The 25624-nt window shown below is 56.3% G+C and overlaps 3 protein-coding genes across 14 annotated transcripts; 1 reads left to right on the top strand and 2 right to left on the bottom strand.

Moving 5' to 3' along the window:
- Positions 1-3: 3 nt before the first annotated feature.
- Positions 4-3239, bottom strand: UBA52 (ubiquitin A-52 residue ribosomal protein fusion product 1). Of its 8 annotated transcripts, none has more exons than XM_070519484.1 (5): positions 2767-3239; positions 1360-1470; positions 1012-1098; positions 278-380; positions 4-189 (listed from the first exon to the last, which is right to left on the bottom strand). In XM_070519484.1, the coding sequence occupies exons 2-5, from the start codon at positions 1460-1462 to the stop codon at positions 96-98; spliced, it is 387 nt and encodes a 128-aa protein (XP_070375585.1). In that variant the 5' UTR covers positions 1463-1470; positions 2767-3239; the 3' UTR covers positions 4-95. The 8 variants fall into 8 exon arrangements, with proteins under 8 accessions (XP_070375585.1, XP_070375586.1, XP_044629361.1 ...); XM_070519485.1 differs by having other exon boundaries at positions 1360-1473; positions 2767-3222; XM_044773426.2 differs by lacking the exon at positions 2767-3239 and adding an exon at positions 2563-2693.
- An 80-nt stretch (positions 3240-3319) lies between these two features.
- KXD1 (KxDL motif containing 1) lies at positions 3320-10857 on the bottom strand. 2 transcript variants are annotated; one of them, XM_014831563.3, is made up of 5 exons: positions 10691-10857; positions 7986-8107; positions 6783-6935; positions 5426-5472; positions 3320-4634 (listed from the first exon to the last, which is right to left on the bottom strand). In XM_014831563.3, the coding sequence occupies exons 2-5, from the start codon at positions 8084-8086 to the stop codon at positions 4405-4407; spliced, it is 531 nt and encodes a 176-aa protein (XP_014687049.1). In that variant the 5' UTR covers positions 8087-8107; positions 10691-10857; the 3' UTR covers positions 3320-4404. The 2 variants fall into 2 exon arrangements, with proteins under 2 accessions (XP_014687049.1, XP_070375589.1); XM_070519488.1 differs by lacking the exon at positions 10691-10857 and adding an exon at positions 9943-10006.
- Positions 10858-16448: 5591 nt separating this feature from the next.
- On the top strand, positions 16449-24643 carry FKBP8 (FKBP prolyl isomerase 8). Of its 4 annotated transcripts, none has more exons than XM_044773463.2 (9): positions 16449-16604; positions 17978-18290; positions 20521-20690; positions 20806-20894; positions 21217-21434; positions 22054-22226; positions 23084-23161; positions 23572-23703; positions 24123-24643. In XM_044773463.2, exons 2-9 carry the CDS (start codon positions 18002-18004, stop codon positions 24207-24209), a joined length of 1236 nt encoding a protein of 411 aa, XP_044629398.1. In that variant the 5' UTR covers positions 16449-16604; positions 17978-18001; the 3' UTR covers positions 24210-24643. The 4 variants fall into 4 exon arrangements, with proteins under 4 accessions (XP_044629398.1, XP_014687060.1, XP_014687059.1 ...); XM_014831574.3 differs by having other exon boundaries at positions 21214-21434; XM_014831573.3 differs by lacking the exon at positions 16449-16604 and adding an exon at positions 17136-17167.
- The last annotated feature ends 981 nt before the right edge of the window (positions 24644-25624 follow it).

Raw genomic sequence — 25624 nt, 5'->3', positions numbered from 1 at the left:
CAGTCAATGAAAGGGAAACTTTATTGAGGCCCCAGGGCCATGGGGCTCAGGCAGGAGGTGACGCTTCGGGCAAAGGACGAGCCAGAGGAGGGGCCTTATTTGACCTTCTTCTTGGGGCGCAGGTTGTTGGTGTGGCCGCACTTCTTCTTGCGGCAGTTGACAGCACGAGGGTGCAGGCGAGCATAACACCTGCACAAGGACAGGAGGGACCCGTAAGGGCAATCCCTCCCCACCAGGGCCAGCCCCCGCCCTGCCCCGCACCGCCCCTGCAGCATACTTGCGGCAAATCATCTTGTCGCAGTTGTATTTCTGGGCGAGCTGGCGGAGGGAAGGCTCAATGATGCCGCCCCGCAGGCGGAGCACCAAGTGCAGGGTGGACTCTACAGGAAACGAAGGTCGGAGAGAGACAGTAACTGAGCCGGGCCCAGCACCTCGGCTCGCAGGTGCGGGCAGGGCCCTTCACCTGAGAGCTTCTCCAGTGTGATGGAGACATGTCAGAATCCCTAGGCAGTTCATGTAATGGACACGCCAGCCCAGCCCACCATAGAGCCACTATCTTGTCATTTCCCACCAGCCTTTGGGGAGTCTGAGGCTAATATACGCCAACAGTGGCATCCATCTGGGTTTCCCGACAGGCAAGGCAATTTCTAGCAATTTCTAAGTGGTGCAAGAATGGTCCTTTATTTTGCTGGGCAAGACAGTTAAATCTTGTTGCTGCAAAAAGTGACAGTGATTTCCTTTAAAGTAGTTACCACATTTTTAACAAAACACAAGTGTTAAAAAAAAAAAGTGAACAAGAACATGGGAACCCATTGCCATCTGGAAGGCATCATGAGATGCTTTTCAGTGCTGAAAACAGTGTCTTATGAAGCACAACTCCCCAGCCCCATCTGGCCCTCACCTTAAGAACCACCCCCACCCCCTGTCCCGGTACCAATGAGGCTGTCAGTGCCCCTATCCCAGCTCCTAGGCCTCATAGGGCCCTGTCCAACCACCCTACCCCTCAGATACCTTTCTGGATATTGTAGTCTGAGAGAGTGCGGCCGTCCTCCAGCTGTTTGCCGGCAAAAATCAGACGCTGCTGGTCAGGTGGAATGCCTGGGGAGAGGGCAAGCAGTTCAGTTCCTGAGGCTCTGGGCAAACACACTACTAGGCAGCTCCCCCCTCCTCCACAGGGCTGCCCCAGCATTACCCACAACCTGTCAAAAGGGCAATTGAGGTAGCAAGCACAAGTTGCCTTTCCAGGATCACAGGCAAGGCTGAGGTCTGTCCAAGCCCACTATCCATCCCATGGGACAGCAGCTGCCCTGGGCTGAGGGGCTCCCACTGGAGAGAGGATCCAGCTCCAGCCCAACTCACCCTCCTTGTCTTGGATTTTAGCTTTAACATTCTCAATGGTGTCACTGGGCTCAACCTCGAGGGTGATGGTCTTGCCCGTCAGGGTCTTCACAAAGATCTGCATGTCTGCGTCTGCTGGGTGGGTGGGGGGATGGAGATGGAGGGAGTGGTGACCCTGCAGGTCTGTGCAGCCCTGTGCACACACTGACCCACCCAACTGCAGGCCTGCCCCAGTGCTGGTTTTTTCCCACCCCTCCAAGCCTGCAGCTCAAACATGTCCTGTTAACCAACAACCACGCTTCCTCCACCTTATTCCTGGACTTGTGGCACCAATGTGCTTCATGGGAACAAGGACTGTGGTTAAGCTCCTTGTGCCCAGCTGAGAAGGAATTTCATCAACTTTGCAAATGGACTAAGTACATGGCCAAGGCACCATCTTGCCAGGCACATTTTCCCCTAGCGTGGTCTGGAGGTCCTGTCCTTCCTTCCCTCCCCCAGCCTCTGGCCCCATCTGCTCCACAAGCTGCCCTTCCCACAGCCTGGGTGGGAAGCCCATCTTAGCAGCCATCCCCCCAACACACACACTTTCCTCCCTGCAGTTCCTCTCCTCTCCAACTCCAAGCTAGGACTCCCAACACTCTGGCTTCCTTCTCGGTTACGCCCGAACTCGCCAGACCACACTTCCTGCCTTTGCTACGACCCATAAATAGTATCTGCCGACCACGTGCCAGGTACTTGTTTACACATAACACTTCATTTTCCAAATAAAGAAAAACAGAGCCTAGAAGATGGGCGCTACTACCAGCCTCTCCTTACAGATGTGTTGTATGTAACAGGCAAAGACCCAGTTCCGGGTGTCAACGTTTTTGAAGGGTTATGGGCAGTGTCTAGCGTGGAGAAAAAGTTACACGCTTAACACCCCTCCCCCGCTACCTCAGATGTCCCGGGGAGGACCCATCCCCGCCCGAAGGACGCGTGGGAGAGGTCTGGGCTGCCGGGGCGGGCAGGCCCCACTCCCCAAGGCCGGTTCGCCACCCGGAGCCCGGTCCAGGCTCGGAACCCCAGCCCCACGCGCCCTGTTCAGCCGATCTGGCCGCCCCGCGGAGCCTGGTCTGCGCGGACGGGTTCGGAGCTGGCCCTTCCGCAGCCAGGGCCCCCGCGGCTTCCCACAGCCTCCCGCCCGACCCTGGCCCGGCGCGAACCCGCAAAACCACCGACACCGACCCGCTCGGCCGCCTCGTTGAAGAGAAAGAGGGCGGCGGAACCGGAAACCGTCGATTCGCCGCCGAGAGCGCCTGCGCACCGCGCACGCTGCGCGCCTGCGTCACAATCCGCGCCGCTCTCGTGGCCCCGCCCCTGTCCCCGCCCCTCTGCCATGTTGGGTGCTGGCGAACGAAGCCCCCGCGCCTGTGGGCGGCCATCGCTCACCTGCTTCCGGGGTGAGCCCCGCCCTCCGGGTCACGTGAGAAGAGTGCCGCACCTTTCCTGGTGTGGCCCGGCAGGCTGAAGTCCGCTGGCGCGTCACGGGCGCTCCGGGAATCCTTGCTGAGTAGAGGAGACTGTTTTGTGCTAAAGCAGAGGCACTAAGCGGAGGGTCTGCGGGTCCGGGACGCAGGGGTCGGGACAGGGAAGGTAGGAGGGGCGCAGGGGCCGGACGTGCGAGACCCCTTGGGCGCCACCCGAGGCACCTAATGCCCCGAGGTGGTTATTAGAAAGCTCTCTGACCGCTGTGCAGATGGATTTCACGGCGGCGGGTAGGGGAACAGAGACAGCACTTGGGGCTGGTGCAGTCACCAGGAAAATGGGGCTGGGACTCAGGCTCTGTTAGGCTGTAGGACCGAGAAGACTCGCGGATGGCTAGAAGGTGCCGCGCGCCGCAAAGAGGTGAGGACTGAGAAGGTAGCTGTGGGTTTGGCAGCGTATCTCTTTATTTCCTTAAACACTTCCCTGCGCCCCCTATGGACCAGGCAAAAGTAGACACTTTCGGGTGTGGAAAGATGTCTTTAATAACAATTTCTAAGTGCTTCAAAGGTGAGGGGGACTCTGTGGATGGGACCAGTGTAGCTCCGTGAGGAGCCTACCTTGGGACTGAGATCTGGAGAAAGAGTTATTCAAGGAGGTCAGGGAATAGTGTTAGGAGGAGTGGGAACAGCATGTGCGAGGGTCTAGGTGGTGATAGGAACTAGGGTTATTATGGCTGCCACCACCAGAGACTCCCACCAAGAGCAGCCACATCTCTCTCTAGTCTAGTTGTGCCTGGCTGGCTGCACCCCATCCTGTCCCACATACAGTATTTGTCCCCCTTCTGGGCTGCTAGGCCCAAGAATGGAAGAAATATACTGCTAGGTGCATCTTTCCCTTTTTAGTAATGGAGTCTTTTTATTGATAACTTCCCAACAGCATCTGTAAACATCGGGTACAAAAATATTCCGTTTAAATTCTGTTTTCCAAGGTGGCTTGGCTTGCTCCACAGAGACCCTGGGAGAGGCCTGCTGGGCCCTCAGCGTGCACACCTCTGGTCAGAGAAACACAGGCCTTATCAGGCTGGCTGGGGGCTGAGTAGGCGGCCAGCCTCTGTCTTGAGCCTTCCACAGCTGTCTCAGAATCCGCCTTGAGATGCTTTCATCAATACTTTGATTGGACAGAGGGGCAGGGAGACCAGAATTAGTGGGTGTGGGGTGGGCTGAGGTGAACTCAGACATGACAGTGCTTGTCCGCCTTGAGGAGGCCCTGCCCAGGGTGCTGGGGCAGGGGCCATCTGGCTCTGGCCTCTGGGAACCTTGAGTGTTGGTCAGAGCAGACCTTAGGCCTGGCTCTGGAAAAGCCCCCTTGCACCCAGCCCAATGACTTCAGCTGGGCTCACTGCCCCCTGGCCCGGCAGAGGGGTCTGCAGAGATGTTCTCAGTGAGGGACAAGTGAGAATCATAGACTCCGAGGACTTGCACACCCCCGGGAGGGAGCCTGTCCCCCAGAGCCCTGGATAATGGACAGCACGGCAAAGCTGTCAATCTTGAGGCGGGGTGTGCGCTGCCGCCTCAGACACCTTGGGAGCGCCAGGGAGCAGGGTTACTCGCCCAGCATCTCCTCGTCGTCCGTCTGGCTGCGGCCATTGATGGCAGGGGAGCCGGGCCGGACGTGGGACAGGTCCTCGAAGCCGGGGCTGAGGGAGGGCGAGACGGTGTCAGGGCTAGTGTCACACGAGCCCGTGCTCTGTTCCGAGGTGGCAATGGTGGTTGTGGTGCTGGGCGGGATGTGGTCCTCATCCTCGTCCTCCAGGAGGGAGGCCTCCGGGATGTCTAGGGGAAGGAGGCCCAGGAGTTGGCGTCATCATCGTGTCGGGCACCGTGACGAGGGATTAACTGGGCCAGTGACCCCTGACAGCTCGCCCACCCCACGGAGCATGACTTGGGCCATTTTACAGAGGAGGAAACTGAGGCTTAGGCAGGTGAGAGGCCTCCCTTCAAGGTGAGGTGAGGTAAGGACTCAGGTTCTCTGGGGTCAGACTGGGAGGCCTGGGGGCAAGCTGAGCCTGGCTCTGCCCTCTTGACTCCGTCCCCTGGGCCAGGCCCCTCACCTGCCCTTGCCTCAGGTCCCCGCTCTATAAAGTGGGACTGACGACAGCATCACCTTTGTGCCTGTCGTTGTCAGCAGCCCTGGGGTGGGGAGCTGTTGGTCCATTCAGCAGATGGGGTCAACCAAGGCTCAGCCTGGGGGAACGCTGAGCTTCCTCTGATGAGTCGCTGCCCCCCTGGGCCTCAGTTTCCCCCTGTGTAAAATGGGGACACTCACAGCCCTACCTCACAGGTGAGTGGTTGCAGGTAAGAGCCTGGCTTGTAGGGGTATATTGTGCTCACTAAAGCAAGGATTGTCACTATTTTTGTCCACATTCCCTGGTGCAACCTTGCCCCAGGGAGGGGACCCTAGTCCCAGCACCTGCTACACAGGTTGCCAAGATGACCAAGCCAGCACTCCCGCCTCTGCCCCCTGTGTCAGGTCTCTCTGGACCCATTGTCTACTGGGGCCTGGGCTGAGGGTGCCGGCATCTGAGGGCACAGAGGCCAGATGTGGGGTACAGGGTGACACTTACGGCTGAAGGCTTCTGGGTGCTGCCTGGCCAGCTTCCCTTTCAGTGTCCTGCAGGGGAAGGGAAGGCACACAGAGCTGAACATGGCTGGTAGACAAGCTGGGCCTGTGCCGGCCGAGAACCCTTGCCGTCAGCTCTGGGCCCGGGGGCGGCGGGAACTTCCCTGTCACTGCTGTCGCACCCTGCTCGGGGCTGGAGGGAGGCCCAGGCGCTCAGCCCTGTAGACGGACCTCCCACTCCCGGGGGTGGGCACCAGCCACCCAGCTGTCACCCAGCTCCCGCCCGTCCTGGGTGCTTGGTCTTCGCTCTGGCTGGGCCTTCCACTGGCAGCACTCCCCTTCCGTCTAACTCCCCCCTGCCAGGACGGCCTTCCAGCAAGCTGCCCCCAGCAGCTGCTCCTCTGGGCGACAGGTCTCGGCCTGTCTCTCCATCCGTGGGGGGAGGGGTCTGTGTGGGGGCCAGGAGTACCAACTCATGCAAACCCCAACACCGCACACTGGCTCCCATGAAATTGAAGTTCACAGAGCTGCATCGCTTCCCTTTCTTTAACGAGGCGTTTTTCCTCAAAGGCTGCAGCACTGTTTACAGAGAATTCCAAAGGGGTCTGCGGAGCACAGGCTCTCATCCTTGCCTGTGACCGGCCAGCCCCTCCCTGCCAGGTGCCGCCTGGGTGATAGAGACACACACAGAAGGTGTCGCCCCTTGGGGTTCCTGTCTACCCCCACCCCCGACCCCCGCCACACCACACCTGGACAGCCAGCCGGCTGAGACGCCCTAGAAAAGGGGTGCTTTTATAAAGGATCCAACCAGCCTGTCTTGTGATTTCTGCACAGAACTTGCTCAAAGAGACACGTTCCCCTCAATCTTTGGCCACTGCCCCCAAGCCAGAGGAAGAGGCACCAGCTTGTCCCGGGCCAGGCGCGCTGGCCGCGGTTGTTCATGGTGGCCGGGATGACGCGCGCTCCAGGCGCTGCATCTGGCGTTCTCTGTGTCCCGGGACTTGGACGTCATCTTCCCTGTCCTCAGGACCTGGCTCGGGAAGGACCCACACAACCCGGCAAGCTCACTTGCTCCTTGCGAGAAGACCTGGGGGGGCAAGGGGCCTGGAACTGGCCTTTCCCTGTCTGTCCTTGCCTGCCTTTTGTCTTATGCATCTGGTGCTGTGTTGCATTGTTTGAAAAGAAATAAAATTTAAATTCAGAAACATTAAGATTTTTATCCCAAAATTCAGATCTTCCTGGATGCTAAGTGCGCGATGAAGCCTCATAAAATAAACAAGCTGCAGCTCCCCGTTGCCCTCACTGAAGATAGGAGGAACTCAATGGAGGCTCGGGTCAGGAGGGAGGGCCTGAGCACCCACCTGATCCTGCGGAAGATGCTGTCCAGGTCCCGCTTCATCTCCACCAGCGTCCTCGTGTGGTGCAGGAAGCGCTCGGTCATCTGCTGCAGGCGGGCGCTTGACAGGTTGTTGAAGTTCAGCAGCATCTCGTTGGTCTTCTCAAAGCGGTCCAGCCTGGTGGCAGAGAGAGGGCACCAACTCCTCTGCACCATCTCCAGGGCCCTGCTAATGACGGGGCCCTGCCAAATGATCATGCTAAGTCCTTTCCTGCACCATGACCTTTGTATGTGCCATTCCCTTGTCCTACAGAGCTCTACCTGCTGTTTGAGCCACCTAGCAAACTCCTCTTCAACCTTCAAAACCCTACTCAAGTGTGCCCTCCTCATGTAGCCTTCACCTTCTCCCCCAAGCAGGCTGTTTGATTCCCCTGACTCCCCAAGTTCCAGGTTGTTCCTCTGGAACAGCCCTGATACCATGAAGCCACGAAGGTCTGTGTCTGGTTTTGTGCCCCCTCAGTCTGGGAGTTCCCTAGGCCAGGTCTGAATCAGACCTAAAGAACTAAGAGAGATGGGCACTGATGAGACTCAGACATACCTAGCACTCATCACAGAGCGAGGGAGATGTAAGGGTATCAGGTCTGTGCTGTCCCGTAAATAGAAGGAAGAGTCTTACAGCTTAGAATAAAGACACGAAAATAAAGCCCCAGGAGGCTGCGCTTCCACCCCAAGGCCGTGTCAGCTGCGCTCCCTCACAGGGCCAGCTGGAATTAGGGTGAGGCTGTAAAGGCCACAAGGCCAGGCCCCATGGAGGACAAAGGGCACTCACAGCCCCTCCAAGAGACCCAGGCCCTCTGCAGAAACAGCCTGGACAGCGAGAGACCAGGCTCCCAACAGGAAGTCAGCACACTGGCTCCCTCACATCCCCCAGCAGCCTCTCCTATGCCCCCAATTCTCCCCTCCCCAGGCCTCGGGACAGGAGTTGCTGCGGCCCCCGCCAAACCGTCTGCAGCTGCAAACCCGCCTGAAAGCCCTGCTTCCTGTGCCAAGGCCTTGCCTCCAAGCCAGGAAAAGACTTATTTTGGAGCCAGTCACAGATTTGCTAATTTCCTTCATTTTAGCACCAGTGTGGGCCTAAGGTAGGGGCGGGCAGGGCAAGAACACTGGCCAACAAATGGATTCCTTCCCTTCCCATGCCGGGGACCCACAGCCCTTGCCCACCACTCACATGTTCTTCTGGGCCAGGATGATGGCATTGACGTCGTCCGCATTCACCATGCTCAGGATGCGGCTGCAGAAGACCCTCGAGGCCGAGTCCGGGGGGTCCATCTCTTCCTCCTCCTCCGCTGCCTGAAACAGGCAAGAAGTCTTCAGTCTGCACCAGTCACCACGGGGGGTGGGACAGAGAGGAGGGGCCGGCAACCACAAAGGCTGCCTGAACATGAGTGGGTCGTGCCACCCGAGCCTCAGCTTTGTCACCTGGGAATTCGGGGGTGTTCTGAGAACTACAGGAGACCATGTTTGTAACATGAGAATCCCATCAGCTTCCCACCTCCGTGTGCCCAAGGTCAGGGGCAACTTCGGCCTGCACAGATCTGCCAGCCTCCTCCCACATCCCCACCCTTGGCCCACTCCCACCACAAGGCCTTTGCACCAGCCGTCCCATCAAATCACCACCACCTCCAATGTCTTCTCTCCCAAGAGGTCTTCGCTGACTCCCCCGACTCTGGCCACTCTTATTGCTCCACCTTGTTCTAACTGCTTCACTGGCGTGTCTTTTCCTGAAATTATCTCGGTCGTCAGCTGATCTGTTTGCCTGTCGTCCCCACAGCAGTCAGCTCCCAGAGAGCAGAGGCTTGTCTCTCTCGCTCGCTGCTCTGCTCCAGAATGCAGCCCAGAACCCGGCTCATAGCAAGGGATCTCCAGAACTTAGTTTGGCGGAGGCCAACACAACCTTTCAAACTCAGCCCTGCCGCTAGACTTGTACTAGCACATTAAAGCCAACAGTTTCAGGCACTCGCAGCCAGGCTGTGGGCCCAGCAACCCAGACGGCTCTGCTGTTCCCAGCTCCCCTGGCAGGCAGATGACCATGCCAGGGCAGGAGGGGCCACAGCTTCAGCACTGACCCTCCTGAGGTGCAGGGGCAGGGGGGAGGGTCAGGAAAAACCCAGAATTCTGACATAGCTTGATTCTGGGGTCCACACATTTAATGGCTGACAGAAAGACCTGCTTGTGATTGGTTAAAATTTACACACAGGATCAGGAGGGTCTTTCAGAGCTCACTTGATCCAGCATCCTCTTTATCGAGTGTCTACTGTATGCTAAACAAGGCACTAACATCACACACTGGGAACTGTTATCATCCTTATTTATACCTGAGAAAACTGAGGCTCGGGCTGAGGAACTAGGTCACGAACACACGGCCAGGGAACCTGAGTCACAACTCACACGCCCACGCTCTGCAGGGTCCACAAAGGTGTGAATCCGACCAGGTGTTCAGTAGCCACCCAGGAGGAGACAGCTGCTGCTTACAGCAGCTGATTCCTGCCAGACTTGATTTTTTCCAGGGAAAAAATGGAAATACAGGTTTTTTTTTCTCTGTGAAATCGCCTCATTTACAAATGTCAGCAACTAATACTTTTTTTTCCCCCAAACACCACGGGGCCGAGTATCTATTTGAGCCCTGAATCTAGCTAGCAGTTTGTAGCCTCTACATGCCTTCTGGAAATAAGCTGCCACCCCTGGTGAAATTCTCCCCACCCAATAATCACCATGTTTATTGAGCTCCCACTGTGTGCCAGGTCCGGACACCCAGACACTCCACATTTCCAAAGAAGCGTGATCATGTATGAAGAGGACACTTGCACTCAAAGGGCAGAGTCATGTGGCGGGAAGCCCACAGCCAGAGCCTGGCAGGCACAGGATTTGGACCTACAGGAAACCATTCTGCTTCAAAGGAGGGCTCTTTCCTGTCTCTGGCTCCCAGATCTGAGGGCTGAGGGATTCCAGGCACACTCCTCCCCACCCCAGCTATCTCTCTCAGGAAGCCTTCCCTGACTAACAGCTAGTCCGGCCCAAAGACAGGGCAGAAATGCCCAGCAAGAGCTCTGGTTCCTGCTCCAAATATATTCATGGGGGAAACACACAGAGAGGGAGGCTGTGTGACCTTGGGAGAGTCACCTCACCTCTTTAAGTCAGTTTTCTCATCCAGAAAATGAGAATAACAAAGAATCAGCATCTCGCAGTGCTATCTGTGGGGAATGAAACCAACAGTGATAAGGCGCTGGGCTCGGATCAGACTGTTTCTTCAAAGGGAGTGTAAAGAAATGCCAGGGCGCGACCCGGGAATCAGCATTTTAACGAGGGCTTGCCGGTGCTTCCAAGAACATGCGCGAACACGTGTATAGCACTTCATTTAATCCCCAACTATCCCTATGAGGCAGACAACTATCGTCTCCGAGGGCAACTAAGGTTCACAGAGGTGGGCTCAGTTGCCCAAGGTCACACGGCGACGCAGAGAGGCGCCGCGATTCCACCCAAGTCATTTAACAGAATTCAGTTTGGCGGTCCACACTCAGCAAAACTCGAGTGGGGAAGGGCTTGCATATCCCCTCACGCCCCGCCCCTGCAAAGCGGGGAAACTGAGGCCCAAGCAGGGCAACGCCCAGTTCCGGGTGACACAGCACGGCCTAAACACAGGCGGCCCCAACTCCCGCGCCCCGGATCCGGATCCAGACCGCGGCGCCGCCAACGCGTCCACTGAGCAGACGGGGAAACTGAGGCCTGTGCGCAGGAGAGGTGCCTAGACGTGGCCAGCGGCGCGCCCCACCCCGCGACACCCCGGGGCCGCGCCCGACTCTGCCCGGCTCCCCAGCGGCCCCGGCGGCCCCAGCCCCACCCAGAACTCGGCCCCGGCGTCGGTGGCAGCGGCACCTGCACATCTGGCGGCCTTGCTCGCGCTTCCGGGATGGCGCCCGCGCCGCCGCGACGTCACCACGCACCATACGTGCGAGCGCGGGTGGCGGCGACGTGCCCGGGGCGGACTTGCGTGCGCGGGGACGCGGCAGGAAGGGGTGAGGCTTAACGCCGCTCCTGTTCCCGGTCGTCACAACGCATAGCCAGTCAAGGAGTCCTTCTCGCGCCTGCGTAGTTCCCAAAGCCCGAATTCCAAGGCAGCCCGGAAGTGGGTAGAGGAGGCTGCAACACGTCCCTTTTAGTAGGTAGTTAAACTGACAGCCGACGGCGGCAGGCACCCGCCCCCCCCCCCCCCCCCCCGAGGTCAAATAGTGCTCGAGTGGTCTGCGGTGGGCCCGGATCCAGGTGTCCTGCTTTACAGGCTGGGAATCAGACTCAGTCGGGCTCAAAAATCCACGCTCCCCTTTTGGTCACCTTTTTCTAGTCCAGGATCCCACATTGCATCTGGTCACGTCTCCCTTAGTCTCTTCCACTCTGTGACAGTTCTTCAGTCTTTCCTAATTTTTCATGACCTTAATACTTTTGAAGTGTACTGGTTATGTAGAATACCCATCTCTATGGGTTTATCCAGTGTTTCTTCATGCTTAGACCGAAGTTGAGCAGTTTGGGCCGGAATCCCACAGAAGTGATGTTGTGTCCTCAATGCATCATATCAAGAGGCAGGGGTGTTCGTGTGTCTTATTATTGGTGGTGTTGACTTTGATTACGTGCTTAAGGCAGTGTCTGCCAGTTTCTCAACTGTCACTGTTTCCCCCTTTACAATTAATATGTATCTTACCGGGAGATATTTAAAAGACCGTATAGATACCCTAGTTTTTTGTTGTTTTTTTAAACATATTTTTCACCCACTGGTTTTAGCATCCATCTATGGCTCTTGCTAGCGTCAGTGATTACTATGGTGTTTGCATAATGGTGATTTTATTAATTTAATTATTAATTGGAATTCTGTAAACAAGAGCTGTCTATTCTCCAATTATGGATTTATTCGAGTATTTATATCACTATGAACTCATGAATATTTATTTTACTCTGTGGATTATAGTTAATTTCTTTCTTTCTTTTTTTTAAAGATTTTATTTTTTCCGTTTTCTCCCCAAAGCCACCCAGTACATAGTTGTATTAATTTCTATATTATTTATCTTGCTGCCCCTTTAAGTTAGCTCATATATCCTTATTTTATTATTTATTTATTTATTTATTGTTAATTTTTTTTGAGGATGATTAGCCCTGGGCTAACACCTGCTGCCAACCCTCCTCTTTTTGCTGAGGAAGACTGGCCCTGAGCTAACATCCGTGCCCATCTGCCTCCACTTTATATGTGGGACGCCTACTGCACCATGGTGTGCCAAGCAGTGCCATGTCAGCACCCCGGATCTGAACTGGCGAACCCTGGGCCAACGAAGCAGAATGTGCGAACTTAACTGCTGCGCCACCAGGCCGGCCCCACCTATGTCGTTTTAATATGTCTCCACCTTTCTCTGAGCACTTCTTTACTTTTGGCACCACAAGACGTTCCATACTTGCTTTGGAATCCCTGGAGTCAGCCATTTCTCCAAAGAGCCTGGTTCCTTTTCTTGGAGAATAGGATTTAGAAACCAAGATCTGGGGGCTGGCCCTGTGGCTGAGGGGTTGAGTTCGTGTGCTCCACTTTGACGGCCCAGGGTTTTGCCAGTTGGGATCCTGGGCACAGACATGGCACTGCTTGTCAGGCCATGCTGAGGTGGTGTCCCACATAGCACAACCAGAGGCTCTCACAACTAGAATATACAACTATGTAGTGGGGGGCTTTGGGAAGAAGAAGAAAAAAAAAAGCCAAGATCTGGGTGCTGGGTGTGTTCACTGCCACTGGGCTGTCACTGCTCAGAGACCCTCTCAGCAGTCAGAGTTAGGAAATATATGTATGCCTACTAACCCACACATACGCAAATTTATATTTACTTCTATGTCTGTCCCCTTTTATATATACCGAAAACCATGAGTTCATACTAACATGAGGATGCATATTTTTTAAAATCTTTTTTTTTTTTGAGGAAGATTAGCCCTGAGCTAACTGCTGCCAATCCTCCTCTTTTCCCTGTGGAAGACTGGCCCTGAGCTAACATCCATGACTATCTTCCTCTACTTTATATGTGGGACCGCCTACCACAGCATGGCTTTTGCCAAGCAGTGCCATGTCCTCACCTGGGATCTGACTGGTCAACCCCGGGCTGCTGAGAAGTGGAATGTGCGAACTTAACCGCTGCACCACCGGGCCGGCCCCCAGGATTTTTATATATTTAGTTCAACAAACAGTTTTGAAAATTATTCAGTGGGCCAGCCCCGTGGCATAGGGGTTAAGTTCCTCGTGCTCTGCTTTGGCAGCCTGGGTTTGCTTCCCAGACATGGACCTATGCCACTTTTTGGTGGCCGTGCTGTGGCAGTGACCCATGTACAAAACAGAGGAAGATTGGCACAGATGTTAGCTCAGGGTGACTCTTCCTCAGGAAAAAAAAAAATTATTCCATTAACCCTGTAGCCACCCTTTCTAGGCATGGCCCATATTCTGGGGCTCCAGAGAGTACTCAGTTCACACCCACCCCTGGAGGATGAAGGGAGGCATAGTCTGACGCAGACACTCCCAGCCCTGAGGGAAACAGTGCTGGGCTAGATGGAAGAGACACTCAAGACTGGAGGAACCTGAAGAGTGGGGTATGAGGACTCATTTTGGGGTTAAGGAATCAAGTACATCTGGTTGGGGTTTTGGGGTAGGATTAGGAGTTTTCTAGGTGCTGACAATGATTCAGGGCTAAGGGAATCGCAGGAGCAAAGGCAGGATGGTGGGAAAACACATAGCATGGAGTTGGTCCTTGTAAAAATTGTGGAGCTCAGTGAGCCATGCAGCAGCCAGGGCCGAGAGAGGAGCCGGGGCAGAGGCTGCTGGGAGAGCGCAACTACAGCTTTGTCTGCCGGCTGCGGCAGAAGACATCCAGGCTGGAGAAATCGAGTTTGTTAATGAGTCCCTTGGGCTCTGTTGGAAGCCAGGAAACATTTACAAGGGTCCTGGAAGGGGTGGGGGTTGCACATCAGGCCAAAAGGGACTTGGCTGGCCTCAAATGTTTTGTGCACAGTGGAGTGGAGACAAGAAAATATTTCCCTCCTTTGTGTGTCAAAGGGAGGGGGTTGGAAGTGATGGGAATGCTCAGCTGGGTCAGTGATGGGGACGTTGGTCTGGGAGAGGCCTAAACCTGGGCACCTTTCTCGAAGCCTTTCTTTTCAGTTTTTTGCCACTTTTTTCAGTTTTATTTCCTACCTAACAATCATAAGCTGATACTTATCTGCATCATTGTGCAATATCCAGCTCCATGGCTGGAATAGAAGCTCAATAATGGAAGTGACCTGGCCCATATTGTCCTTTATCGCTGTGGCCTTGAACAAGGTAATTGCCTGCTCTGTGCCTCAGTCTCCCCATCTGTAAAATGAGGCTAATCTTACCAAAACACATGTACCCAATCCTAAAGAAGGCAGGAAAGCGGAGAGAAAAAGAGCATGGAGCAGGTGGGATGGAGAGAAAACACAGGAGAAGGCAGACTTAAGTCCAAATAGGTCCATAATTACATTAAATGTAAATAGACCAAATGCACTAATTAAAGACAAAGATGGGCGGACTAGACCAAAAAGCAAAACCCAATTCTATGTTGCTTACAAGAGACACACGTACAACATGAGGGTACAGAAAGGAGGAAGGTAAAGAGTGGAGTGTTTAAAGGAAAAGGATGCAGCATTTAAAACAGGAACATTGGCGCAGTGGTTAAGTTCGCATGTTCCGCGTCAGCAGCCTGGCGTTCGCTGGTTCGGATCCCGGGTGCGGACATGGCACTGCTCGGCAAGCCATGCTGTGGCAGGCGTCCCACGTATAAAGTAGACAAAGATGGGCACAGATGTTAGCTCAGGGCCAGTCTTCCCCAGCAAAAAGAGGAGGATTGGCAGATGTTAGCTCAGGGCTAGTCTTCCTCCAAAAAAAAAAAAAATAAAATTTAAAAAATAAAATAAAACAGGAACCAAAGGAGAACAGGAGTATGACCTTAACATCAGACAAAGTCCACGCTAAGGCAGGAAGCATGGAGATAAAGAGGGGCATGTCATAGCAATAAAAAGTTCAGTTCACTTGGAAGATATGACAATTGCCACTCTGTATGCAGCCAATGACATGGTTTCCAAATATCAGAGTATTTTCTCCTAAGACTGATGGGAGGATTAAATACATGTAAAGTGTTTCCCTACACCTGTGATAACTGCGTGCCAGCCATGATTATTATTGTTATGATTGTTGGTGTTATTATTTTCTATTTGTTTATTGTAGTTGTTTATGTATTAGTATGGTGCTTGTCAAGTTCACTACAGTTCCTCCAACCCCTGTAACAGAAGTGGGACTGCATGGGCAAGTGACTCCACCACACAGGTAAAATACTGAGGTTCGGGGGTGGCCAGGGACTAGTTCAAGGCCCTCAGGACGAGGATTGGCCCAGGGCTTATTTGATATTCCTTCCTGGGCAATTTCTCACCTCTCTCCGCTGCCCTACCATCTCTTCTGCCTGGCCAGTCTGCCTGCCTTCCTTCCACAATGATTTCCCCATATCCCCCACCCGGCTTTGTGTCAGGCACTGTGTAGGCCTCAGGGCTAAAACAATGAGAAACAACAGACCATTCCCAGGTGCTGGGTCTTCCAGTCTAGTGGGGGAGGCAGAGGTAAGTCAAATGATGGCACAGAATACAAGTCAGTCAGTTATGAAATAGAGGTTCATTGTGCCAAGAGGGCAGCCAATCAGGGCAGCTGGTCTTGCCTTGAGGAGGTCAGGGAGTGCTTCCTGTAGGAGGTGACCTTGGAGCTCCAATCTGACAAATTATTTACCTCCAAAAGCCAGTTACCTCCTCCACTGTTATCTACCTCCTAAAGCCACCGTCCCACTCATTCATTCATTCGATTATTCATTCATTTATTAAACTCCCATAGGTGCTAGGCATTATTCAAGGAGGCGGTGGGGACAAAACAGGCAAAATTCTTTCCACAGTGGAGCAGAATGGGGGTGACTGGGGGAAGCAAAAGAATGAACAAGATCATTCTGAAAGGGGGTAACTGCTTGGAAAGAAAGAAAATAGAGCGAGCGAGGAGTGAGTGCCCCCCTGCTTTCAAAACAAGATCGAGAAAAACCCGTTTAATCGATGCCATCACCTTCTCCGGGGTGGGTACCCTGTCACCCTCCAGCAGAGGGTGCGGGCAGGAGGAACTCAGCTCTTATTAAGCTCCTCCTGTATGCACCAGACAACCTTCCAGGGATTAGACAAACTGCGCAGGGGGCAGGGGTTCTGTGTGCCCTTGGGCACGTTACTCTCCTTCGGGCCCCTCGGGTCCACAGCGGTAACTGGGCTTTCACGGTGGGTTATCCAGCACCTCACTGTCAAGCCTGAGCGCCTCAAGAAAATACCATCTAGTGCTGTCCTCCCAACAGCCCCGGTGTGAGAGTGCGTGGATACCAGTCTTTATCCCCATTTCACAGAAGAGCAGGAGTAAGCTCACGCTGGAGCGGTGAGTCGCGCAAGTTGGCAAATGGACTTGGGTCTGGAGCCCTACCATTGCCCCCTCCCCCTCTCCGGGTGGCCCGGCGGCCTCTGCCCCTTTAAGAACGCCCCGCGAATCCAAGCAGGAAGGGGGCGGTGCCAGCACCCGAAACGGATGTGCGTGCGGGCCAGTGGGTACTGCCGTCGCGGCGGCAGCGACCAATGGGCACGGTGGGGGCGGGGCCAGGCGCCCGAGCCTGGTTCCCGAGGCGCGGCGGCCGCGGCTGGGGGCGGGGAGGGGGGCGCAGGACCCCAGGCGGGGGTCCCGGAGCCGGAGGCACGTGTCCTGGGGCGCCGGCGGGGCTGCGCCGGCCGGGGGCACTGCCAGGGCCTGGCTCGGTCCTGGGGCCGGCGCGGCGGGGGCTATGGCCGATGGGCGGGGCGAAGGGCCGCGGGGGAGGCGAACCGGGGGGCGCGGCTGGGCTGGGCTGGGGCCGTGGTGGGGTGGGGGCCACAGGGGGCGAGGGGAGCCCGTGGGCCGCTTCGGGCAGAGACGTGGAGGGCCGGGGTCAACCGAGGGGTGCGGGGGGATCGGGGGCCCCACGCTGGTGGCGTCGAACCGGCGTGGGGCGTTGGGGGCCTGGGTGGGAGGTTGACGGAGGGCCAGGCCCGGGCGGGGGGCGTCTGGAGGGCATGGGGTGTTATGGGATTGGGAGGCGGGCGTCTGGGGACATTGGAGTGTTTACAGGGCAACGGAGCGGCTCTTGGGGGTTGCTGGCCCGGGCTGGGGGCGGTGGTTGGGGGAGGGGGGAGGGCGATTTATGCGGGCGCAGGGGATTGTGGGGGTGGGGGCTGGGAGGGTCGCAGAAGATGGGGCCCGAGTCCGGAAGGAGCAGGCAGGTGAGGGTTAGGGAGGGGATGCTGTGGGTTAGAATGACGGCTCTACCACCTCTGAGCTTGGGGCCTGGGGGAGGGAGGCAGTTCCTGATGGCCCAAAGAGGAGGCTGTAGAATGCGGTGGGGGTCTCCACCACTCTTGTAGAGAAGGTTACTTTGAGAGGGTGCCCTGGAGGCCTGAGGAGAGGAGAAAGGGCTCCCAGGGAAGGGTTTGGGCCAGGGTCCCTGGTGTTGGGGGGTGGTATTAGGTTCGGGGTATGGAAGGAAAAGGCTTGGGGTTTCTGGGTGCCTCCCCTTAGGAGAAAGGGCAGCTGGAGGTGGGGAGCTCTGGTAAAGATTCGGTTTCCTTTCCCTTGGGCTCTAAGAATAGCCTGCTCAAGACCTCAGGGGCTAGCTTCCTGGAAGAATCTTAGCAGCCCCTGTGGGCATATCATCAGATACAGCCTCAGGTTCAAATCCTGCGCCTGCCGTTGGCTTGCTCTGTGACCTTGGGCAAAGCCACTCTGGGCCTCAGTTTCCTTTTGTGCAAAATATGGGGGATATTCTTTGTTTTCTGGGGTGTTTACAAAGATTAAGTAATAATTAGTTCCAATAGTAGCTAACACTATTTGAACCTGATGTTCAAGGTTTGATGCTCGGTCGTTAAATCCTTTGGACAAGCCAGGGTTGTTGCTCTACCCACTGTGTAGATGAGGAAACTGAGGCCTGCCGACCCTGAGTCACACGAGAAGTGATCCGCAGTGTGGGGAATGGATGCAGAGAAGAATTTGAGGGGCTGGGTGGGATTCTCACCCCCATCCATTCCCCTCGCTAGGGCCAATTCCCGTCCCCCAGCAGCATGGCATCCTGTGCTGAACCCTCTGCCGTGGGCCCTGAGCCCACCGCACCGCCGCCTGCTGGGGTGCCACCGCTTGAGGACTTCGAAGTGCTGGATGGGGTGGAAGACGCAGAGGGCGAGGAGGAGGAGGAGGAGGAGGACCTGAGTGAGCTGCCGCCACTTGAGGACGTGGGGCAGCCCCCACTGGAGGAGGCCGAGCAGCCTGGGGCCTTGGCCCGAGAGTTCCTGGCAGCCATGGAGCCCGAGCCTGAACCCGCCCCAGCCCCGGAAGAGTGGCTGGACATCCTGGGTAAGGAGCAGGGGTGGCTCGGGTGACCCACAGGGCCCAGAAGCTCCGGTTCAGGAGTGACCTTGGCCCAGGCCTTCTCCTCCCCTGAGCCTTGTTTCCCCATCTCTGCTGTGAAGTAGGCTGGAAGTAAAAGGTGGTGACCACAGTGATCGCCAGCCACAGGCAACTGCTTGAGGCACTTCATGATTATGAACCCCTTTCATTGTCTCAAACACACACACTTGCACGGACGATGTGCTATGTCTTTGTTTCCCTGGGCTGCTGACAACGGCTCAGAGAGGCTGAGTCAACTGCCCAGGACCACACAGCCAGCACACTAGGTGCTAGCAGCTCCCAACCCCCACTGCCTCTTTTCTTGGCGTTTGGCAAGTGCCTGTCCCTTGAAAAATGTTTCTTAGGCTCAAATAGATCTGGGGAACATCCTCTTTTGTTCATCCCTGTGTCTGGTTCACAGCATCCATTGCTCAGAGAAGTCCTGCAAGAAAGAAACTAGGGGAGCCCACACATGTGCCCCCCACGTACGCCATCACAGCAACTCTAGAAGCTGGAGAAGCATATTGCTGCTAGGACTGATATCTGACGCACTAAATAACGCGGGTGTCCACACAAGTGGGAGTAAAACGTCATTGCTACTACCAGTAACAGTAACGATACTAAAGCCACAGTATCAGATAATACTGATACTGATAAAACAGGGTCGTTACTAACACCACCTCCATTACTTCTGATGAAAAGTATTACTGCTGCTAAACAACACCACCAGGTAGTAGTTACTGAGCACTGGTTCTGTGCCGGGTCTGTGCATTATCTTATTTTATTCTCATGACAACCCTGTGATATAATTCCTGTTATATAATTCCTGTCATATCCCTGTTTTGCAGATGGGGAAACCAAGGCTCAGAGAGCTGAAGGCACTTGCCCCAGGTCACACAGCCTCTTTGGCTACATTAGTTTGGGAGGTTTTTCTCTACTGATAGGAGCTGCCTGCTCCGTTTCTGAGCACAAGGCTGGCTCTATCCATTTATATTTGAGCCACCCACTTTCTGAGGTCAGAATTCGGGCTTCAAGACAAGGAAAACAGGCCTTGAGAGAGGATGTGACTCCAGAGTCCATCCTAATGAGAGGCAGTACCTTGTTGTGACCCTACCATTAGTGCCTGGAAACCTCAGGACACGGGTCCCTCAGGATCCACTAGTTCAGTGGTTCTCAGACTGGATGCAGGGGCACGTACAAGTTGAGAAACAGCATGGAAACTTGGAACATTCTAGAATATTCCAGAATATGAATAGATATCCTCCCTGTCCCTAACATTCAGACTAAGGTCCACTTGGATTTGTGGTATATTCCAGACCAGTGGAATATTATGGGACACAGGTAAATTTCAGGACATAGGTGACCGCAGATGCCGTTGGTCTGATGCGCCCCACACATTTAAGCGCTCTACCACCCAGCAGTTGTCACGGGATGGCAGTGATTGTCATCGTTGTGGGGGCTCTGTGAGTGGATTCGCGGGGGCACGGGGCTTTGTGCCTGGCTTCCAGTAGGTGTTAGCTGTGGCCATTGGGCCATTCCTCCGACTGTGGGAACGGAGGGGTATGGAGGGAGGTGGTCTCCTCAGGCTGTGGGGGCATCCAGCTGCTTTTGCTTATGGGTCCTTTGGCTCTGTTTAACTTTTAAATTTGGTGACGTGATGCTTTAGTAGAGATGCGCTCCCCATGCCACAGGCATTGTGCTAAACGAGTAGACTGCTCACCAGGGTGTCACAGGAGACCCCCTGACCACCCTCGTTTCATGGCTAGGTAAATCAAGGCCCAGATGTCACAGGGCTGGGATTAGAACCAGGGGCGGGAGATAGGTGGCTCCAGAGTCCCTTCTCTGGGCGTCCCTGCCACCCTGCCTGCATTGGGCAAGGCGGCTTGTCGCACCTCTTTGCCCTTGCTGAGCCCGATTCTCTTCAGATAATGATCAGACTAGCTAGTCTTCACTGAACCTGTCCTCAGGGCCAACATCACTCCCTGAATCCATCCCTTCATGCTCGATGTACAGACAGGGGGACAGGCCCAGAGGCATGGGGTCATCTGCCCCGTAAGTGGCAGAATGACCGTTTGAAGCTCAGCTTGTTCCCTGGTGCTGGGCCACCCCTGTGATGGGCGGAACTGTGGGTGCCCTCAGGGAGCAGGTGCCCTGTGAGCCACCGGGTGACAGGCTGCCTGTCCCTGGTCCCTGGCAGGGAATGGGCTGTTGAGGAAGAAGACGCTGGTCCCTGGCCCACCTGGCTCAAGCCGCCCTACTAAGGGACAGGTGGTCACCGTGCAGCTGCAGACGTCACTGGAGAACGGCACGCGGGTGCAGGAGGAGCCGGAGCTGGTGTTCACCCTGGGCGACTGCGATGTCATCCAGGTGCGGTGGGGTGAGATGGAGGCAGGGTGGGGGAGGTGGTGGCTGGTGGGCCAGGAGGTAGGCCAAGGCTGTGCTGCACCTGGACCCACCTGACACTCAGGCCCCACACACCCAGGCCCTGGATCTCAGCGTCCCGCTCATGGACGTCGGGGAGACGGCCATGGTCACTGCTGACTCCAAGTACTGCTATGGCCCCCAGGGCAGGTGAGAACCTGCTGCCAAGGGGGGTCTCCTTGGGGTTGGGGAGGTGGGTGGGGCGGATGCCCCCCTCATCTCGGCCCATCTGCCTGCGCAGTTTGTAGAAAAGGAAACTGAGGCTTAGGGAGGGCAGCTCACTCACCAAGACATGTAGCTTGAGGGTGGCAGGAGTTATCTCCCTTATATTTTGCTGAGGCGGGGATGACAGTGGGGCCAGCTCTGGCACTTGAGCCCTTTCCCACCTGCTCCTGAGCCAACCCAGCATGTCTGGGGTTCCGTCATGGTGGCTGCCAGGTCTGAGTGATCCCCTCACCCCACCCCCCAGCAGGAGCCCCTACATCCCCCCGCACGCGGCCCTGTGCCTGGAGGTAACCCTGAAGATGGCCGTGGACGGGCCTGACCTGGAGATGCTCACCGGGCAGGAGCGCGTGGCCCTGGCCAATCGGAAAAGGGAGTGTGGCAATGCCCACTACCAGCGGGCCGACTTCGTGCTAGCTGCCAACTCCTATGACCTCGCCATCAAGGCCATTACCTCCAGCGCCAAAGGTGATTGACAGGTCAAATCCCTCTACCTTCCCTGCAAAGGCATCCACTAACGCCAGAAGCCTCAAGCTACAGAGAGCCTTAGACTCAGAATGTTCTAGAATATTCCAGATTGTGGATAAATGGTCAACTGTCCTTAACCTCTAGGCTAGAGTCCACTCCAGACTTGTGTTATATCGCAGACCCTTGGAATGTTAGAGGACACAGGTAGATGTCAGAACGTGGGTGACTGCGACGGCGTCAATCTGTGTGCCCATGGTTCAGCACTCACTTCTCTTAGGCTCCATTTGTAGACTCCTTGGGAGTGCCCTGAGGACAGTGCTGTTAGAGCTGGGTAAGCTGAGGCCAGAGAGGCCTGAGGTTCCCTGAGGAACAGACTGGAGAGGTCCCAGCACTGGGAGCTTGGAGCCCCCTCACCTCCCGTGACTGGACACACAATTAGAAACCCGCCCCCGAGTATTCTCCGCCACCAGGTTCAGAGAGGGTGAGCCTTGGCCTGGGTCCCACTGCACGCGGGGTGCCTTTGCCCAAAGTAGAAGGCAGCCAACCCCTCTGCAGACGGGCAGCTGTGGGGCTGGCAGCGTGGTGACAGCGGCTGCGGTTGGGCGCCATCCCCATACAGTGGACATGACATTCGAGGAGGAGGAGCAGCTCCTGCAGCTGAAGGTGAAGTGTCTGAACAACCTGGCGGCCTCGCAGCTGAAGCTGGACCACTACCGCGCAGCGCTGCGCTCCTGCAGCCTCGTGCTTGAGCACCAGCCGGACAACATCAAGGCGCTCTTCCGCAAGGGCAAGGTGGGCCTCGAGCCGCAGGTGGACAGACCACAGGCCACGGGCAGGTGGGCACAGGGCAGCAGCAGGCAGGCTCCCCCAGCCCAGAGCACTGGGAGTGGTCCTGAACCCAGGATTTGACAAGGACGTGAGTGTCAGCCACCTGAGTTTTGTGGGGTACAGGTTGGGAAACTGAGGCCCAGACAAGTGCAGAGGCCTGATTTGAGTCACAGCAATTCATTTACTGAGGCCAGACTCAAACCTCAAGCTGTAGATTCCTTCCACTCCTCCACACTGCTCTCTGGCCCAGTGGTGATTGCTCCTCACAGGTACCCTCTATGGCTTCCATCTTTCTCCGAGTGAAAACCAAATCCTCATTGCAGCCATTGGGGCTCTGGGCCATCTGATCTTCCTTTTCCTGGTATCACCTTCCACTTCACCTCTTGCTTCTCTCCATCCTTCTCAGCCTTCTCACTGTTTACTGTCCAGGTCAGGTCTGCTCTCACCCCAGTACCTTTGCACAGGCTGTGCCCTCTGCCAGAGACATTCACACCCTAGATATCCCCGTGAGTTTCTCCCTCGCCTCTTTCAGGATTTTGCTCTGATGTCTCTTCCTCAGGAAGCCCTCCCTGCCACTCCCAGTCTGACCCCCTGCCCTGCCTTCATGTTTCCCATCACTTGTCAGCACAGGCCAGTGTCATGCATCTTATTTCTCTCTTCCACTAAAAGGGGAAGGTTTTGTCTTTCTCACTCACTGCTAAATATCTAACCTTGCAAATGATTTAGGACTTGTCAGGGTGGCCAGGAGCCTAGCAGACCCAGGTTTCTTGAAAGTGTGACCAGAGTGGGTCCAGAGGGATCCTGCCTACTTCTTCCCGCAGGTGCTGGCCCAGCAAGGCGAGTACAGCGAGGCCATCCCCATCCTGAGGGCGGCCCTGAAGCTGGAACCTTCCAACAAGGTGAGTAGAATGCAGTGATCTGGGCACTTGCCTTGCTGGCCTGTCTAGGAAGTCTGGCCTGTGGTCTGCCCCTTGTTCTTGCTGTGGCTCTCCCTGTCGTGTTCCTACCTGGGCAGTGGCAGGAGCTGGGTGGCTGAAGGGCCCCAGGCAGCTTGCTGAGACCCTCATGACCCCGCAGAGGCGATCTGGGCTCCCTTCCACCCCCAGGGGTCTCACAGGCTGAGGCTGTTGCCAACCTGGCCAGTGCCGACATCCTCAGCTTTCCTCCCAGAACCTTCCTCTCTCCTGGCCACTTTGTGCTCCCCCCTCTGTCCCAGGGCCCCAGAAAGGCAGAGCACCAGCAATGATGGTCGTCAGGTTGGCTGCTGCTGCCTCATGCTCTTACCCCAACTAACACCTGCCTCTCACAGACGATCCACGCGGAGCTCTCCAAGCTGGTGAAGAAGCATGCAGCCCAGCGGAGCACGGAGACCGCCCTGTACCGGAAAATGCTAGGCAACCCCAGCCGGCTGCCTGCCAAGTGTCCTGGCAAGGGTGCCTGGGTGAGCTGGGGCCGGCAGGCACAGGAGGCTGCCAGAGGAGGGGCAGGGGCTGTGGGCAGGGCATGCTACGCAGAGGGAGTTTCTTCATTTTGCAAACACTGATGTCCTCATCGACTGGGTTATGCTAGACCATGCTTGGGACACAGGTCCCAACTCTGTGTGACCAGGGCCAGAGCAGAAGATAGAACACAATCTAGAGGACTCAAGGTGGTTCTTCTAGAGGGGATGGGGAGGTGACTCAGAGGAGGGGACATTTGACTTGAGTTTTAATGCATGAGTAGGAGTTTGCCAGGAGATAGGAAGGGCATTGTCGGGCAGTGTTTTGCTTGGAGGCCTGTTTGGGCTGTGTTGGTAGCTGAGGCCCCAGACATTAGTCTTGACCGCCCTCCAGCCTCTTCTTCCCTCCGCTTTATCCACAGTCCATCCCATGGAAGTGGCTGTTTGGGGCGACAGCTGTCGCCCTGGGGGGTGTGGCTCTCTCTGTGGTCATCGCTGCCAGGAACTGACTGCCCAAGTGGCCGCCACCTCCTCTGCACACCGTGGACCCCACCCCATGCTCCCTAACTCCCCCAGGCTCCTTGTCTACTGCCCTATGTAGCCTAGCCCGCTCCTCTGGGGTGGGGGCAGTGGGGATTGGGGGTTGCGTGGCCCAGCGAGCAGGAGGGACTGAGGCCCTATAGAAGGAAAGTGAGGCAGGGCCTGGACCCCACGTCCAGCCCAGAGGGAGGGGGCCCTCATTCCTCCAGACCCAATTCCCACCCCCACTCCCACCCCCCTGGGTTAGGTCTCGACACGGGCCGGCCTCAGTTTCTCCTTCCCAACAGGCCCAGGGGCAGCCCTTCCCCGACCCAAACCCTGTTCAAGTGCCGTCCCCTCCTGCCTCGCCTGCTGCCCTCTGTCCAGGCTCCTCCCGCAGTGAAATAAAGCCTCCCACCCCGCACTCTGCTGGCTCCGGAGCCTTCTTCCACCGTCGCCTGGGGCTGGGCCAGAGACAGCCTGTGCCACATGCAGGGTCACGCAGCACCCTGGGTGTGGCTGAGCCAGGACTGGAGCAGGGGTGTCTCCTCTTAGGCCACAGCAGACCAGCTTTATGGAGGGGGAAACTGAGGCCTGGAAAAGTAGGGCAGCCTGCTCAGGGTGCCCAGCCAGAGTCTGCTGGAATTCACACCCAGCTATGCTCATGACCCCACCTCTCGACCTTGTCGCCTCACCTGAAATGGGACCCCAATGGGGCTGCACTGTGACCTGAGCAGCCCCGGGGGTCTGGCTCTGCAGCTGGCTGCCAGCCCCATGTCTAGGGAGCCCCTGAGCCAGCGCAGGGGCCCTGGAGAGGCATCGAGCCTGCTGTGTTCAAGGTGGGTAAGGGTGGGTGGTCAGCAGAGCTGGACCCTCCAGGGCCTCCCTGGTGACAGGCGGGGTTGGGGTTGATTCCAGGAGCTCCCCTATCTCATTTGGTTCTCCCCACAGCCTGGGGCCCTAGGAGCCTCTCTCCTCAATGCTGTCCACCATCATAGGCAGGAGCCAGTGTTCAGGCCTCCATCAGCCCAGCACCCTAGGCTCTGCTGGCTGTTCTGTCCTGCCTCCAGGGAGGGGGATCTGCAAAAATAGAGCGCCACAGCTCTCTTGCCTGCACCCTCCTTTTAGAACCCAGGCCGGGGAAGCCACTGGCCACAGCTGCCCAGCTGGAGGTGGTGCTCTGGCCTTGACCCTAGATCTTTGCCCTGATTGCTCCAGGTCCCTACTCTTTGGGCCACCTGGATGACTCAGGGCACAAATGTGGGGGTGGCTTGAATCTGCTCCTCATCACCACCAGTCAGTCTCTTTAGGTTTCTGCCTTGTTGTGAGACAGGAGGTGGCTCTGTGGGAGGCGCTAGGGCGGGGGCTGTAGGTTTGCCAGGCTCGGGAGGCCTGCATCCCGGAC

Source organism: Equus asinus, chromosome 10 (genome assembly GCF_041296235.1).
Source record: "Equus asinus isolate D_3611 breed Donkey chromosome 10, EquAss-T2T_v2, whole genome shotgun sequence".
NCBI lineage: Eukaryota > Metazoa > Chordata > Mammalia > Perissodactyla > Equidae > Equus > Equus asinus.
This window is presented reverse-complemented; position numbering and strand designations above follow the sequence as displayed.